General features: G+C 41.4%; 1 protein-coding gene across 2 annotated transcripts; it reads right to left on the bottom strand.

Annotated features, from left to right (window-relative positions):
- Positions 1 to 10651: 10651 nt before the first annotated feature.
- On the bottom strand, positions 10652 to 15251 carry TNFRSF6B (TNF receptor superfamily member 6b). Of its 2 annotated transcripts, none has more exons than XM_072110847.1 (3): positions 14987 to 15251; positions 11826 to 11904; positions 10652 to 10925 (listed from the first exon to the last, which is right to left on the bottom strand). In XM_072110847.1, the coding sequence occupies exons 1-3, from the start codon at positions 15029 to 15031 to the stop codon at positions 10663 to 10665; spliced, it is 387 nt and encodes a 128-aa protein (XP_071966948.1). In that variant the 5' UTR covers positions 15032 to 15251; the 3' UTR covers positions 10652 to 10662. The 2 variants fall into 2 exon arrangements, with proteins under 2 accessions (XP_071966948.1, XP_071966947.1); XM_072110846.1 differs by having other exon boundaries at positions 11544 to 11904; positions 14987 to 15245.
- Positions 15252 to 18542: the final 3291 nt, after the last annotated feature.

Below are 18542 nucleotides of genomic sequence, written 5' to 3'. Positions count from 1 at the left end.
TTTTTTTTTTAGATATATTATAAAGGGTTAAATAATTGTGATGAGCATTACTACTGACCATGGCTGTTGGAGCCTAATCCAGCATGCTCCTCAGCCCTCACAATCACCATACATAAGTGTACATCCAAATGAGTAAAATCACTGCTGATTGGAGCAACAATTATGACTTGTTTATTTGCAGCCATGGATGATAAAAGTAGCATTTCTTTCTGCAAATATTGGCTGAGATGTTGCCCTCGATAGTGCATAGTCTGGAATACATAACAATTCACAACAAAAAAACTGCTGTTTTCTGGCTTGTCCTTTTCTTTAGACTTTTCATGTGTTACTTTTTTGTGCCTAAAACTGTCTCCTTTCAGAATTCACCATTGTCTGGTTTTCTGCAGTGTTCCCTGAGTTATCACCAGAATCCGGATGTGAATGTTGTGACTTTTTAAAAAAGTCACAAATAAAGGCGCAAATCTACAGCTGCCCCTGTCTAGGCGTAGAAAATAGTTTTGAACTGATTGCGTCTTTTGGAGACTTGTTTTAAAAGTTGCTAATTTGCTACCAGGGGCGCACTGGCCATAGACTTTACCGGGAGACTTCCTGGTGGGCCGCAGCTCCTAAACAGCTGATGGGGCGGGTCCCTTCCTCCTCAGTACTTTCAGGGTCGGGGCCCCTCCTCCTCTCCCTCACTACACATGTACCGGGCTGTTGGGCAGATCACTTCCTATGCTCAGGCTCCTGCATTGCCCTCCCTCCCTTGTGCATCCATATGATGAACGAACCTTATTTTATGGATGCACAGCAGTAGGTGGCAGTGCAGGAGCCTGTTCTCCCCTGCAGATGTCAGCGCTGGGCTCCTCACTGGCCCTGCCCTGCACATTACACAGGAGGACAGGCCCCCACAGCACAGCCCGGGCCTGGCAGCATGGAGGAAGAGGCGAGTGCTGGAAGGTGCCTGTAGTGTATGCTTGTGCATTTTGTGCGTGGGGGAGGGGAAAGAGGACTGGTGCATGTTGTGTGGGGGGAAAGAGGACTGGTGCATGTTGTGTGGGGGGGGAGGACTGGTGAATGTTGTGTGAGGGGAGGGGGGCTGGTGAATGTTGTGTGTGTGTGGGGGGGGTTAACGTGTGAAATGCTGCCGAATTTCATAATCCTGAGCTGCTGCAGAACCTCTTAACACACCTGAGCTGCCCCGGAACCTCTTAACACACCTGAGCTGCCCCGGAACCTCTTAACACACCTGAGCTGCCGCAGAACCTCATAAGACACATCTGAGCTTGTGTAGAACCTCATCATAAGAGACACCTGCGCTGCTGCAGAACCTCTTAAGATAAACTGTAGCTGCTGCCGAATTTCATAATACACACCTGAGCTGCTCCAGAACCTCATGATGCACACCTGGGCTTGTGAAGATGCTCATGACACACCTGAGCTGCTGCAGAACCTCATTAGTAACACCTGAGCTGCGGCAGAACCTCATAAGGCACACCTGAGCTGCGGCAGAACCTCATAAGGCACACCTGAGCTGCTGCAGAACCTTATTAGTAACACCTGAGCTGCTGCAGAACCTCATTAGTAACACCTGACCTGCTGCAGAACCTCATAAGGCACACCTGAGCTGCGGCAGAACCTCATAAGGCACACCTGAGCTGCTGCAGAACCTCATTAGTAACACCTGAGCTGCTGCAGAACCTCATTAGGCACACATGAGCTGCTGCAAAACCTCATTAGGCACACCTGGACTGCTGCCGAACCTCGTTAGGCACATTTGAGCTGCTGCAGAACCTCATTAGTAACACCTGAGCTGCGGCAGAACCTCATAAGGCACACCTGAGCTGCTGCAGAACCTTATTAGTAACACCTGAGCTGCTGCAGAACCTCATTAGGCACACATGAGCTGCTGCAGAACCTCATAAGGCACACCTGAGCTGCTGCAGAACCTCATTAGTAACACCTGAGCTGCTGCAGAACCTCATAAGGCACACCTGAGCTGCGGCAGAACCTCATAAGGCACACCTGAGCTGCTGCAGAACCTCATTAGTAACACCTGAGCTGCTGCAGAACCTCATTAGGCACACAGCTGCTGCAGAACCTCATTAGGCACACCTGAACTACTGCCGAACCTCGTTAGGCACATTTGAGCTACTGCAGAACATCACAAAAAACAACTCGGCTGCTAAAGGATCTCATCAGTACACACCAAAACAAATGTAATCCTTTGCTTGTCTGCACCTATCCCCGCTCTATGGCTTATTTAGGCCTGGTTCACATCTCATTTTTTTTATTTTTTCTTCATATGTCTATTCTTTTGACGTATGTTGTATCCGTCACATATGTTGGCATCTGTTTTTACACTTAAAATCATATACTGTTATTTAAGAATAAAATTTTAAGATCCATATTTGGGCATAAAAACTGTTTGATGCAGATGCTGTAAAACTTCATGCATACATCGTTTATAGACACCAATGTTAAAAGTATCCATCCTGCATATGTCTTCCGAAAGAACATGAAAAATGCAGCAGCCCACGTTTTGATCCTTGTTTCTCAGTGAAAAATGTGTCCGTCAGTAGTATGCAAAAAACGAGATGTGAACCCAGCCTTATTGTCGCTTATGCTTAGTTGACTCCGCCTATTTGTGATGGCCACGCCTACAAAAAATTGGTTCCTCCTTTGTCATGGTTGAATTTTAGTTTTTTTCCCAGGATCACTTTAAATTCCGAGTCCGTTCCTGTTCTCTACAGACTAAATGCCACGTGTATCAATAAGGAGAAACCACTAGGATACATTTGACCAGCAGAAAAGCCAAGAAAAGTCCCAAATAACAGATGGACAAAGCCAGACTTATGATACATGTCCCCTTTATGTATGGTGACCACCTCTTATATATTAATATCCTGCTGGTATTCCCCACCATTATATTATCTGTACTTATATATGTTATGTACATCTGTCACCCTCTTCTGTATACCAGCAGCTTGGAGGATAATGCATAAAGTGCCATTGGCTCAGGTGCAGTACCTTCTAACATAGGGAATACTTTGTAAATAAACCTGATCTTAAAGCAAATCATTGTAACTTGCAGATTCCCAGCACCGCCCTGGTTTACCACGTTACTCTTGTGGTATGTGGTGTACATGCTTGGCCAACATTTACTTTGTGGGAGTAGACGTGTTTTACAATTATCTAAGACATGACCTTTTGTCGTTAAAGTGGTGATTCCCTCAATGCTTTTTACAGTTACATGTGTAAATGGAATCATCTGATGTCAAATGTGACTGAATCAGAGGCTACAAGGTCTTCATTGGAATTAGTAGCATAGAAGGAAGAGGGAAGCAAAAAGAGACAATGACAAGAATGAACTTTGTTGTTAACTTCTCATAACATATGGTTTTTCTTCTACAGTTTCCTCCTAGGTTCCCCCTAAGTTCCAGTTTGTTATCACTAGCAAATTTCCTGCTTCCTTATTGACCTCACAGATAATATTGCGGTATACATACGGTTGATGTCCCTCTTTGAACTACATCCGCATAGGAGCTGAAAGGGCATATCAACAGAGTCTATGCTGATTTACAGAAGTTCTCTCCAATCACAGACTTTACAGCCTCAGATGCAATGACACGATCAGATCCTGGTATTTGAGGTAATTATAAGTAATAGATCCCCCATTTGGAAATTACCACCCTCCACCAGGAGCACACTTAAAGTAAACCAACAAAATCATCAACGGTTTAGGGATTGACAAGTCTGAAAAGGCCTGACCCATCAAACTATAAAAAAAATATTTCATAAGCTGATTGCTTCCACATCACCACCCATATAAAATGTAGAAAAGAATTTCATATCTATAGGTCATATAGTTCCCAAAGATTTATTGATGAAGATATCAGCTGCTCCCCTAAATATACCAACTTACATATGGTAGCTCCAGGCACCAAAGTACACAAAAAGGTTAGGAGGGTTTGAATATGACGATACAAATATAGTTTTCAATAAAATAACAAATATCCAGAATTTGGTATCTCATGCTATCATGCCCCAAGGAATAAAGGTAATGGGGCACATTTACTAAGGGCTTTGCCTTGCACTTTCTTGACTTTGCACGTTCTTGTAGGGGAAAACGGCTTGCACGGGTATTTAATAAGTGTCTGCGACGCTATTGTGTCCAATATTGCGCCTGCGCCACAGCTGCGCTGGCTTCCATGCGACACAAGTTAGGAGGCGCGCTGGCGCTCAGTCCAATATTGTGTCTGCACCACAGCTGCGCTGGCTTCCATGCAACACAAGTTAGGAGGCGCGCTGGGGCTCAGTCCGCCTGAGTCTGATATTTAACATGCAAATTCTGTCGCACGTCCTTTGTTAAAGGTGCAGGGAAGCGCCAGATTAATGATTTCTGTCGCACATTCTTAATGAATCTGGTGCACCGAGCATTATACACGGGCAGAGCACTTTTGGTGCAGTTTCTGTCTTTCTTAGTAAATGTGCCCCAATATGTCATTTGGACTGCAATTTTTACAATTTGCCCACTCTTCCATTGACCAGTCATGGAACAGTGTATGGGCAGGGCTCACGGACTTAACCCTCTCCATCCATGACAGTTGTCGGTGACAGACGACAGCACCTCCATATTAGTTGACAATTCGCACCCCTGTGATGTCATCAGAACTCAACAATCGGGTAACAGAGAAGGAGCAAATTAGCAGTATACAGGTGGTCCCCTACTTAAGAGCACCCGACTTAAAGACGACCCCTAGTTACAAATGGACCTCTGGATGTTGGTTATTTATCATGCTTTAGCTTTAGGCTACCATGGTCAACTATGACAGTTATCACAGGTGTCTGTAATGAAGCTTTAGTGTTAATCCTGGTTCTTATGACAATCCAACATTTTTAAAATCCAATTGTCACAGAGACCAAAATAAATTTGTCCGGGGTTATAATGATAAAGTATACAGTTCTGACTTACATAAAAATTTAACTTCCAGAACCTATCTTGTATGTAACCCTGGGACTGCCTGTACTACATTACAGTTTTATTAAGACAATAAGAAAATGGTTTTTTTTTGTTTTTTTTTTGCCAGTTCTTCCACATTCAAGTATGTGGCACAGAACATTAAATGGTGCCACTAGAAAGTACATTTTGTCCCAAATATAACTATCCCTCATACAGCTCTGTAAATGGAATAATAAAAAATATATGGCTTTTGGTAAAGGGGAGTGATAAATGGAAACCTAAAAACCTGGTCTTGAATGGGTTTTTCCAGGCAAAACCGATAGCCAGTAGCATTTTTCTATGCCACGGATGGAGCCGTTGTATGCTACACCATATACTGTACTATGCTTGCATTGAAATGAATGAAAGTGATGCCTGAAGTGAGCTGCTGCACTGTAGTTGGAGCGGCCTGCTCCTGACTCCGTTCATAGTGTGAAACCATGGTTTGGTGGGATTGCTGGGTCACATCCTATTTTATAGATTTTGTCAAGAAAATTCCCTTTAACCACATAATGTCGCAGACCTTCCTTTTTACCTGCAGCAAATTAGTGATATGTCACTTATCAATGAAGATTGTCAGATATAATCTGCAATGCAGAGGTTCATTTCTGCCGACCAACCCTGGCAGCTTTGCACCCAGATTCACATTAGAAACAAGCACATTTTAGCTGGTTCCTGATGCTGGTGGAATGTACTCCCCCCAGCCTAATTTGAAGATCAAAGAACAGGGATTTTATTAAAAATGTGCCCGTTTTATCTTCAAGAAGAAAATAAGATTCCAGTACAGGGGGAACAGGATGGGGAGGGGAGTACAAATCATCTACCATAAGTAAATCTTATGCTACGTGTCATTTAAAGGAAACCTGTCACCACATTTTAACAAATACAGTTAGTGACAGATCAGATTCCCATACAGCAACTATGATCTATTTTTACCTAAAAGAACGATGGCAAAGATAGACCATAAATCAACTTTATGTTTATATCCCTGCCATCAGAGGTGGCGTGTCCTGCACAGCTGACTCCGCCCATTTACTCATTCCCATGTCCAATGCCTCTTCTAAGTATTCAGCACTTCCTGTCATATGACCAGAGTGATGTCCTTTTACATCTGCAACGGTTACCCCATGTATGCATCTGATCACATAAGATTATAGCATGCCTCTATGAACTACTCCTCCTCTTTTTGTAAATGCAAATGTTAACAACGGTTTATTAGGCAAAACTCTCTGCAGCTGGTGGAACGCAACATGTGACTGCACCCTTTTACAGCAGCATTTTTTGTAGCAATGAGACCTGTCAATCAGCAAACAGGAGAACAAAAACCTTTGGCATGCTGAGATCCACTGGCCCATCCTGTTTTACCTCATATTTGCTGACAGGAGAGAGTTTAATAGTTCATAGACATGAAGAAACTGCTACCATTCATCTCTGTGATAATAGTTCTCAAAACCACATAGTGCTGCAACCCCCTATCATGTCACTGGGACTTTGGATTCACTGTTCTGTTGTGAGTTCCCATTAGATAATGAAACCATTATGTTTATAGGTGACATGTTTATTGGAGTGCTCTGTGACTGGCACTGGCTGTTATTACTGGTGCGTGCTGTGGCTGGTACTGTTCATGGCACTCGCTTTCATGGAAACATATATGAAAACTGTCATGATTTATGATCGTTGTTTGTGGCTGGTACAGTTTATTGTACGATCTTTAGGGCTCTCTTAGTCATCCAGCCTTCTTGAGAACTCTAAAAATAGAGTTCTATTGTTTGGAACAACTAAATGACAGCAGTAATGTAGGTGATATTGGCTGACACCCAGCTTCACACCCTACGGTACATAGAAAGGCTATCATTAGCAGACTGAAAGTGAAACACCTCCACTGGTGTCTTACTTCTGGTGCTCTCAGATGGTTTTGAAGAGCTCTACAGGTTTATACAAGTTCATTATAAAATTCTGCTGCACAGAGACAATGGTTTAGGCTTACACACTCTCCGCTGCACAAAACCCTAGTTTCAGTGAACACTTCCTTCATGGGTTTGTTTTGAGAAAGTGCGTGGGCAGCAACTGCTGAAGAAGCAGGACACGTGTCCCTCATGTCATGTCACTGGTCTTTTCCTTCCCCTTTACCTCTGATTCTTCTTTATTGTTCTACCAGCAATTTAATAATTGAAAACAGGATCTGGTGGCTCATACTGCATATTTTTTAAGGTATTTATTTGTTGTTACTTTATCTTGGGACAAGTACAACTGTGGATGTTTGGACTTCATCATGATATCACGGATTCTGACAGCAGTCAGATAAGTCTCAAAGAAGCAACACTACTTTTGGAATAATGATTCAGTATGGAGACAAATAAGTAATGTTTCATATTGGTTATGATATCTGCTAAGGTAAGGAGGATGGGTTCCAGTCTGTGGTTCAATGGACACTGCATGACTACCAGTAGGACTATGTTTAGTTCTCAAGAGTCCTCCATGTCTAACAGGTTAGGGGAATGGAAGAGCATGGACAAGGGTGTAATGACAATTCCCTTCACCTTTCCCCAAGAATGTGTGTACACACAATTACTGTCAAGCGTGCCGAAACGCGCGTCGGGGTGTCAGCTATCAAGATCCACGTGTACCCCTACCAGCAGGTAACAATGTAGAGATTCCATTCATATGTTGTATGGACATACTGGCCTTACAGGGACTTGATGCACATCCAAAAGCACTTTAACCAAACCAAGGGCAAGTGCAATATATTAAATACGTATAACAGGTAATTTAAAACCCAGGTGTGTCCCTGTGATGGCAATTTTTGGTTACCATGGTAAGCTACAATGTTTACCAATTAACTTGTACCATACTTGTATATTGTAACCCATTATACTTACCGGTCCACGTGTACTGGATATTTGTTATATATTGTCTCTCCAGCACAGACTGTTCGACCCCACTCACACTTGTAACCCCCTCCCCCCTCCCCCAACAAATTTTAAATGTATTTGTATTTGTGATATTGTGTATTTTTCAATAAAAATTCATGAATTTTAATATTTAACAATGGAAATCTGGTCTTTGTGCGTATAGGTTTATATTATTTAACCCCATAGCGCAATAAGACGTACCTGTACGTTTTATTGCGCATGGGGTAGTATGAAGAGGGTTCACGGGCTGAGCCCTCTTCATACACGCCGGGTGCTTGCTTCACAATGAAGCAAGCACCCGTCGCTAACACCGCGATCGGTGCTTGTACCGATCGCGGGTGTTAACCCTTTCATCGCCGCCGGCAAAGCTGCGTGACGTCATCGGGGAGCGGCGATCCGTTGCCATGACAGCCTCGGATCACACAATGATCCGAGGCTATCATGTTTTAGGCCATCTATTACAATGTACGATCTGCACATTGTAATAGATGGTGTGCAAAACCCCCATATACTGCCATACTGTTGTATGGCAGTATATGGTAGGATCAATCAGACAACCTAGGGTTACAGTACCCTAGGGAGTCTGAAAAATAGTAAAAAATTTTAATTAAAAAAAATAAAAAATAAAAAATTATATTAAAAAAACCTAAAAATTCAAATCACCCCCCTTTCCCTAGAACTGATATAAATATAAATAAACAGTAAAAATCATAAACACATTAGGTATCGCCGCGTCCGAAAATGCCCGATCTATCAAAATATAAGAATGTTTTTTTACTGCGTTTAACCCCGTAACGGAAAATAGTGCCCAAAGTCGCAAATGGCATTTTTTTTGCCATTTTGAAAAATATAAAAAATTCAATAAAAAGTGATCAAAAGGTCGTACAATTCTAAAAATAAAAGCATTGAAAACGTCATCAAAAGTCGCAAAAAATGACACCACCCACAGCTCCATACACCAAAGTATGAAAAAGTTATTAGCGCAAGAAGACGGCAAAATGAACATTTTTTTTTTTTGTACAGGAGGTTTTAATTTTTGTAAATGTATGAAAAAAAAATGTATGTATAAAACCTATAAATTTGGTATCCATGTGATCGTATTGACCCAATGAAGAAATTAGACATGTCATTTGGAGCGCACAGTGAAAGACGTAAAATCCACGCCCACAAGAAAACGGCGCAAATGCGTTTTTTCACCATTTTCACTGCATTCAGAATTTTTTTCCCGCTTCCCAGTATATGGCATAGACAATTAAATGCCATCACTATGAAGTGAAATTTGTTACGAAGAAAACAAGCCATCACACAGCTCTCTACATGGAAAAATAAAAAAGTTATAGATTTTTGAAGGTGGGGTGTGAAAAATAAAGACGCAAAAACGAAAAAGGGCCTGGTCCTTAAGGGGTTAATGATCTGCAAGAGCTTTTACATTTTCAATAAATATTGCATGGGATTTTTATTGTAGTTATCAAATTTTTTTCAGCAGATAACTGAAAATGCACCTTGTGGATGCACATATTTAGTCATGTCACAATGCTATGTGTTTCTTATGCCAAAATTTGAGCTGGCCTGGAGCCATATTAAAGGGGTTATCCGGGTTTAATTTTTTTTTTATGTCCGGGCTGGGGAAGGCTAGTTAAACATAATAAACATGTACTTACCCCCTCCGGCGCCGCCGTTGTCCCGCGCCGCGGTGCCTTCGATCCGTGCCCCTGTTTGTTTACAGGGGCACGGAAGCCGCGCACAGGGAGCTTCCGGTCCACGATGTGGACGGCTCCTCCCATGCGTCCCTATCTCTCAGCGTTGTAAGCGCTGAGAGATGGTGCGCATGGGAGCTTCCGGCCGGCCGGAAGCTCCCTGTGCGCCGATGTAATGAAACCGGCGCACAGAGAAGACGGGCCGCGGCGCGGGACATCGGCAGCACCGGAGGAGGTAAGTAGATGTTTATTATGTTTAACTAGCCCTCCCCAGCCCGGACATTAAAAAAAATTTAAACCCGGATAACCCCTTTAAGCTCTCATGCCCTTTTGGGGAGCACACAATGGCTGCAAGGAGCACTCACACTGGCTCCACACTGGCTGATGATAACAATATAGACCACTCGAAATGTTAACAAGGTTATGAACCGGACCTGCTATGGGTTCTGCAACTCAGGCAGTTAGCTCACATACAGATCTGTAGTAACCATGCCTTGTGTGAGCCCATTGCTATGAATTTATTATATATATGGATCCAACACCCATATACACGAAGAAGCTTCAGCCTCTTTGTGAATATGAGCGCAAACACTGCCAGTTTCAACTTTAGGTGAGATCAGAACTGGCAGTTTTCTGGTGGAGACTATAGTAAATGTGATGGCCAGGGCATAAATGCCCTTCACCTGCTCCGATCTCGCCCGCCCCGACATGCACATGGTGGCATGTAGGTCATGTAGATCCTATTGTTGGGACAATCAGTATGTTCTCTTTGGCGGCTCTTAAAATACAGTTACCTTCAATAATAATAGTTCGGACTGTTTTTTTAAAAAGTAAACAAAGTTTTTTTTAATGTATTTCAATGGCAGGGAAGGTGTATAATAAATTAAGAGGCAGTGAGAGTTTATATTGGTTAACTTTACAAAATGTTTAAAATGTTCCTGAAATCAAGTTGAAATGGAGTTCCTTGAAATAATGTTTTCTTTCTGCATCTCCAGAAGGTAAATGAAATATTCTACTATTGGAATGATCTTTGCTCCTGGATGTAGCACGAGGCATGGCTGCTTTTCAGATCTTACGATTCTTCCTGATGTAAGAATCTCTTAAGCTTATTTTTTTCTTGATTCTGTAATTTGCCGTCTTTTAAGGAATCCAAAAGTTGCAGGAGCATAGCTTTATTTAAATCACTGGTTTTTAACAACTTCCGAATCCTTTTCTGGAGACTGTGCTTCTTTCCTTTTTGGATGACAAGGCTGAGTTTCAGTTGTCGGATCACGTATGTTGTGTTATTCAGGCCTTCAGAGTAATCTATAATGAGCCTGTCACCATCTTCATCACCTGTGGGGAGAAAAAAAAAAATAGAAGCAAACATCACAAAAATGTCACCCTTCCTTAAACAAAAGGCACCCTTAACTCTCAAAACTCAAGTCTTTAAAGGGAACCCATCCAAAGAAATTGACCCAATAAACCACTATCAGTATGTTGTCATCATCCTGAAAACCAACTTCAAGTAAAATGTAAATTGGGTGTATAAAGTCATTTAGATGGAGAGTTTAGCACTGAAGTCAAGCTCTCCTTACCTTGCCCCTTTACAGAAATTGAACAGCCTGTACCCAGTGGCATCATAACCGGCTCTACAGAAGTCTGGTGCATTGACTTCAGCGCTCAACTCTCCACCGCCTTGACTTTATACAAACAATTTACATCTGCATTCAAAATTGATTTTCAGGATAATGCCACTTTACTGGGTCATGAAAGAAACATGATTTAGAAGGTGTTTTATTAGACCAATGTCTGCTGACAGGTTCCCTTTAAGAACTGCACTAAATCCCAAGTATTTTGTACTCCTTCATGCTTTACACTTCAGTGCTATACTGATTTGCTGTGTGTAAGCTTATTCTTTTTACATTTATGTTATATAATATGTTATATTTTCCTCATAACGCCAACACTAACCGTCTGGTTGATAATCGCTCTGTAAATCTTGGATACAGTAGTGGCCACTGAGGTGGTAGCCAGGCTGGCATTCGCATACCCTGTTGTGTGTGGAATTGCAATCGTGTTTCACTTGCTCTCCTTCCTGACAGATAACATTGCAAAATCTGCATTTGTCCAGGTAATTCCAGTGCTGGGTATAATGCTTCTCTGGGCATGCCTGGCATATTGTGTTACTTTTGGAAGAGCAATGTTTGGCAACATATGTACCCGGTGGGCATTTCTGACATATCAATGCCTTGCCTGTCTCATCCATCCACTCATAGGTAGGAGTAAGCTCATCCGCCATTATTATGGTTACAAGAAATAAACCTGCCACCACCTGCATAAAAGAACAATAACACATTAGCTCCAAATTCCAGAGGATAAACCTCTGTTATGACAGTATCTTGTTACAGATTAGATGATTAATTACATATCTGCAGTAAATCCCCTAACACCAAGCTAAAAATTACCTGCATTCCCAGAGAGAAAACAGAATTTCTGTGATGTTAAGATCTACTGTAATGCAAATTTTTGTTAAAATAACTCAAACTTACCTGTCCCACCATTCCAGCACTGCTAGCCCATAGGTGGCTTGTGGAGTTCACATTCAGCTGTTGTCCTATTATGTGCTGTTCAGGGTTTATCACCTCTACACAACACTGCTGAGCTCCGTAATCGGCTGGAGTGGAGTACAGATTTATGGGAATTTCTGTCTCACTTCATGCTCACAACCCTATTTGGGTGCTACAAACTCATGGTTCCCATTGAGGTTTATTGTGCACGGCCATGGTGCTGTGAGGTACAAATTATAGGACAGGTCCTATTCCTGCCCGTATTGTGGAGCAGCCGCATTTCTGATGGACATGGATAAGGTAGGCAATGCTCTCCCGCCAATGTGCACCTCTGCAATATTGCCTCGTTTGTGGCCTGTATTGCACACATGGTTATGTGCATAAGGCTTTAGTTGAGCCTTATTATGGTGTGATACCCAATAAGTCGGAGCAGATAATTGGATGCCACCATAGTAAATGTATGATGAGACTAAGGAAATAAAAAGATATCCATGAAGCTTAAACAGGACCTGTCACCTGAAAAAACTACATTAGGAGCTTCTTACTAAAGTAAGCAGCTCCTAGTGCTACAACAGATGAAGCAGTGTTACACTACTAGCTTTATCGGAGACCTAGCCTTGCTGTACAATAAAAATGCCGGACCACACTGTAAGCGGTCAGGCGTAGGGGGCGGGATTAGGGGCGGTGACTGCCGCATGATGCTCTCATTACAAAGGGTACTCATTACAAAGGGTACTCACTCCAGTCAGAGCAACAACCCAACATTTGTGACCCAAGGAGTGCAAACATTTGGCAATAAAACAAACACAGTGTAATGTATAAGGAACACTTCCAATAGCAAATAATATAATGTAACTGTGATGCCTAACCCATGGGCAAAGGCAAGTGTAGCAGGGGCCAATGTCACTGTCATTTACACTTTAGTTTGTGTATTTTGCACCTTATTCATTTAGGTGTAGGTTTCCTTTTGGTTTTCAGGTGTTTTGATTTATTCTTTCAAAAAGTTTTATTTCAAGCCTTAACAGTACAAATAGGTTACACATCGTGATTATGATACATAACGAATATTCCAGAAATGACAAATCCCAAGCATGTAACAAATTAACACGTATAGTTATATGGAAAGTTATGTAAAAGGAAAAGGCACTCTAGAGACTAACATCCTATGCCTGACCCAGAATCCCCACCCTAGAGTCAGGCCTATCACGCCCATAAATGACTTTCCCGCTTCCATTTAAACGGATGTCTCCTATTAAAGACTATACAATATATTCCTGGAACTGTCACATGGAATTTCTAACTAGCAGTAAAAAGTAAATAAAATTTGTATATAGATACAAAAGAGAAAAAGAAAAGACAAAAAAGGGAAAAACAAGGGTAAGGAGGAGGGGAGAAAAAAAAGGAAGGGTGTCAGGCTTCAGGGGAGAAATAAATAGACCCGCTGGGGACCTGGAACTGGCCTATTAGCATATTTGATAGAAGGATCCCACGTAGCCTCAAATTGTGTAATTTTGTCTTTTAAAATACTAGACAGCTTATTTTTATTATCCAAGACAATTTTTTCTTCAAGTGGTCAAAGTTAATGTGTGGGGATTTCTAATGTCTAGCAATTGTAATCTTGGCCGCCAGAAAAATAAACATTATAAGACGTTTAGTATGCTTTGGTGATTTCAGTATATTCACCCCTGTAAGGGAAAGATAAATCGGTGGAACCTAATCCAAAATCTTTGTACCTTTGTGTATTCCCAACAAATATGCATTACTAAACCTCCTTGGCAACAGCCCCAAAAAAAATTAAATGAGGTTGTGGAGTACATTTTATGCAATCTTTGAGGTGTTAGAGACCATTGTAGGTAAGCATGGTCTTATATCCTGCCTCAACCAATGAAACATTAATTGAAGTTGAGGCAAAATGGGAGAAGGTATCCGACCATATGTTGGCCTCTAACTTCTTTCCAAAATCCTTCTCCCAGGCCTCCATATAAGATTGATTTATTTCTAGGACCTAACCCAACCATAACCTGCATTTTGAGACACAGCCCATCTGATTTGTACCACTGTCTATTATTATTTAGTTTTCCTGGGTTTGCCAATATTTCTCTTAGAATACCTTCACACGGTATGGTACGGGGCCCATTGCCGGTCTATGGGGGACGTATGTCCCCCTACGGTTGTGTGAATGCAGCCTTAGGTTAAGTTCACTCTACAGTTATCATCACGACTGAAATGGAAATGAAACCATCAGAGAAACCTTGTTTAACCTCCTGCCTTGGTCTGCAAATACGACTATTGTGTTGAGGAGGAAAAACAAAGGGAGCTAGTTTGCTTCTTTGTCAGTGGTACAGGCAGTCCTTATATGTGACCTCTGCCCATAACTACCGTGAGGGACTATTTTGGTTTTTAACCATACACAGGATAATATCAAAGAATATTATGTTATATACAGCAAATATATTACAAGGTTACAATATAAATGATAGTTACAAAGAACGACCTAGTGCATCTGAAAACAAAACAACATAGCAAATGAGAAAAACTCTGGCTACAGTTTTCTAAAAAACCTTGTGGGACTCCAGGAACAGACTGCATGATTTATTATCTGTAAGCATGGGAATATACAGATATGCATACATATACTATAGGGGATTTAAATTATACGCGCAGTTTTGTTATGTTAAGAGCATTGGAGAAAAGAAGTTGGTTATGCTGAAAGCTATGAAAAATAAATACATGTGTAACACATTTACAATTTGTAGGCAAAACATTTCTCTAGGAGACTGTTATGATCAGAACATTATGTGTTGGTGAGTGGCATGTCAGTACAACAGAAGAGAGATGAGATCTTACCTGGATTATGTTGTGGTAGTACATCATCTTTTTGCAGTCAGTCATTTACTTGTCATTTCAGGTGACGTATGGGGAGTATCTGGTGGGTAGAGTAGGAGTCATCATTAATGCATGCACAAGCCTGATCCAATATTAGCACCGTCTCTGCTGATCCTCTGCCCCCTCACAGACTTGAGTCTAAATAGTACTACACACTGCTCTCACTTCCTCCATTCTAGCACACACTGCATGTACTTCCTTTCTCCACCTCCTGAGCTCTGGATTCTGCTCTTACCTTTTCCTCTTATGTCTGCTTGATGAGCCTGGACTGTTATATACCATTTATATGACTCACTAACTGGGTTGTCCAAAAAAGAAAATACAAGTGGGGCTCATGGAGGTTTACTCCCACTATCAGATTTAAACTCATTCAATATATCAGATCAGCCTTTCTATAAAATATAACTTTTATTATTTTTGTAACATTTTTAACTACGATTCAATCATCCAGCAACAAAGATGTTGATGAAGAATCAAAAAGGTAAAACTACTCATGTCTCTTCATCAGCTATAATAGAACACAATATCTGATATGGGGAGTAGTAAACACTTTGAACTCCACTTGCTGTGAAGATAACGTAAGTTTTTGATTTCACTGCCCTATATGTTGTGCGCAGGTGGTATTTACAAGCAGGCACAAATTAGTGTTACAAATTTTGTGTATTTGTGTATGCAAATTTACAATATCCATTGCACATAACTTTAGTTCTTGCAAAGTTCCTTAGGATATTTAGTTTCTAAAATAGGTCAGCATTCAAGTGCTCATTTTTGTAATCCCTCTTAAAATTACCCATTCATTGCCCGCGAATAACAAGAAAGCCCTCAAAAGTACAAGTGCTCTTTCACTTCTGAGCCTTGCTGAATTTCTAGACAAAGGATTAGGGCAGCATGCAGGGTGTTCTTACAACCTGAAAACTTGGCACAACTGACATATTGACTTCTCACTATGAATCGCAGTGTGCACTGTGTGCCAATTATTGTGCGTTCATTCTTGGAAAGAACCTGTGGGATCAAATGTTACTGTAACTCTCCATAGTGCATTGTCTGGGGCATTTCATTTTCCAGTTCTTCAGTCTTTCATAGCTGGAAAACCCCTCCCTGTGTGCTGCTTACCCTGTTCTCTCAGCCCAAGGCCGGTTTTAGACAAAGTGGGGCCCTAGGCAAACTAAAAGATGTGCCCTAAAATAAAACATATTTTATGACCAGTCACAGTCAGTAAGAGGCTCTCATTTAGCCCTGCACAATAATTTGTAGGTTACAAACAGTAGTATGGGAATGCATTCTGTAATATGGGACTGTAGGAGAATTCTATAGGAGATAAGACATGATAGGTCTGATAGACATGATTGATGATAGACTGATAAATATGAAAAATTATATAGATTTATAGATGCAGAAATATAAAGTAGATTATATATCGATAGAAAAATTATAGAAGATAGATAGATATGAGAAATAGATACAGTAGAAGCGAGATAAAAGATAGAAGATAAAAGATAGACAAAAAGCTAGATAGATAAATGTTAGATTTAAGAGATAGATAACTAGACAATTAAATGAAAGATATATAGACGATAAGCATGAACACCCAGGCATTCAACCATGAGGTATTAAAAGAGCAATAGATCCTCTGCCCACAAAGGTCCACATGCATTTGCCCACCCAGGCTCCATACACTGCTCATCCACAGGATCGATAAAGAGGAAACAAAAGCAGTTGAGCAAGTCAAACAATGCTACATACTATTTGCTTACACTGTGCTCTGCTGCATGATATAGTTCCCCATGTGAGCAAGCATAAGAGTCATTCCTCGCGTCCCAGTTTATTCCTGTGATGTCTGTATCTCTATTTTTGCATGGAAAGCCCCTTGATGCAAGTAGCTGAAATGCATAAGTGATTGCTTGTGTTGTTGTTACTGCTTGAAATAATATCATGTGGAAATTAACTACCATTTTTTATATCCACACTGTGACTGAATGTTCTGCATGAAATTGTCTGTCCACCTTTGAGGATTGTCCATATGTACAGTTGGGATTCAGTGAAAATTGTTTTGAAACAAAAAAGTATACTAACAAAAATACTCTTGTCATAATGAAACACCCTTGGACAGATTTAGAAAATTACAATGAGCCAAAACTCAGTATGTACCAAATATACTCGAGTATAAGCCGAGAGCCCTAATTGTACCACCAAAACTGGGAAATCCTATTGACTCAAGTATAAGCCGAGGGTGGGAAATGCATTGGTCACAGCCTCCATTATATAGCCAGCCAGCCAGCCCCCTGTAGCGCATAGCCTGCCAGCTCCCAGTAGTATACAGCCAGCCCCCATTTACATATACAGCCAGCCAGCCCAGCACATAAAAAAAAAAAAAAACGTACATACTCACCCTCTGGCGCCCCGATGCTCCACACGGCTCCCGATCATCGGCGCGGGTCCTGGTGGCCCCTCTTCTTTCTTCTCTACGGTGTAGTAACCGACAGAGATGTGTCCACGCAATCTACCGACCGGCGGATTGCATGGATACTTCTCTGCTTCTACAGCATAGATAAGATAGAAGGGGAGCCGCGCTGAGGATTGGTAGTCGCGTGGAGCATCAGGGCGCTGGAGGGTGAGTATGTAAGTTTTTTTTTTTTAATTGACTCGTGTATAAGCCAAGGTGAGGTTTTTCAGCACATTTTTTGTGCTGAAAAACTCGGCTTATGCACAAGTATATACGGTACAACATTTATTAAAGGTTTTATCAGGGCCAGCTGCAGGTTTCAGTAGGCCCTGGGCAATAGAGCCTTTGTGGGCCCCTTTGCAGTGAACTCATGTGGCGGCATTAAAAATTCTGATACTACTGTAACTAAATATTCCCTAGTTTATCATTTCCTAACAGCCCTGTTATGGTTATTTTATATACGTCCCCCTTGTAGTTTAATTGTATACAACCCCCATCAATTTTATACATCTTCCCATTAATTCATTATTTATAGCCACCCTCACCCGATGTTTCCAGGCTGCTGGGGACTGAGGTACGGACGTGTGGACCTCCAACCCCCCCCCCCCCCCCCAGCAGCACTGGACCCCAGAACTTGCCCAGGTAAATTATAACTAGCAAATCCACCAAATCCAACACACAAGATGAACCATGGTGAAAATATCTTCAGAGTTTACAGGTTTTAGGCTGTTAGCATGAGATATATCTAAAGGCACAATATCTGATGTTGGATTTCTGCCTGGGTAAGCAGATAAAGAGAGTTAAATAAGTATTGAACAAGTCCCCAAATAGATTTCTAAAGGTGCGAAATTGTCCCCATAAAAAGCTACAGAAAGGTACAATTGTTTAAAAGAAAACCTGAAGTAATGCACTCAACCTCCGGCCTGTATCCAAGCTCACTATGCAAGACTCCATTACTGAACAAAAACATATTCAATGACATGTTCAACATCATTAAGAAAAGCCTGTCAAATACTAGAAGAATATAGTCTCCCCACAGTGAGCTCTTTGGTTGCCATAAAAGGCACTGCATAT

The sequence above is a fragment of the Engystomops pustulosus genome, chromosome 6, assembly GCF_040894005.1.
Source record: "Engystomops pustulosus chromosome 6, aEngPut4.maternal, whole genome shotgun sequence".
In the NCBI taxonomy this organism is placed as follows: Eukaryota; Metazoa; Chordata; class Amphibia; order Anura; family Leptodactylidae; genus Engystomops; species Engystomops pustulosus.
Note: the sequence above shows the minus strand (reverse complement) of the source record. Positions and strands in the feature narration are given on the sequence as shown.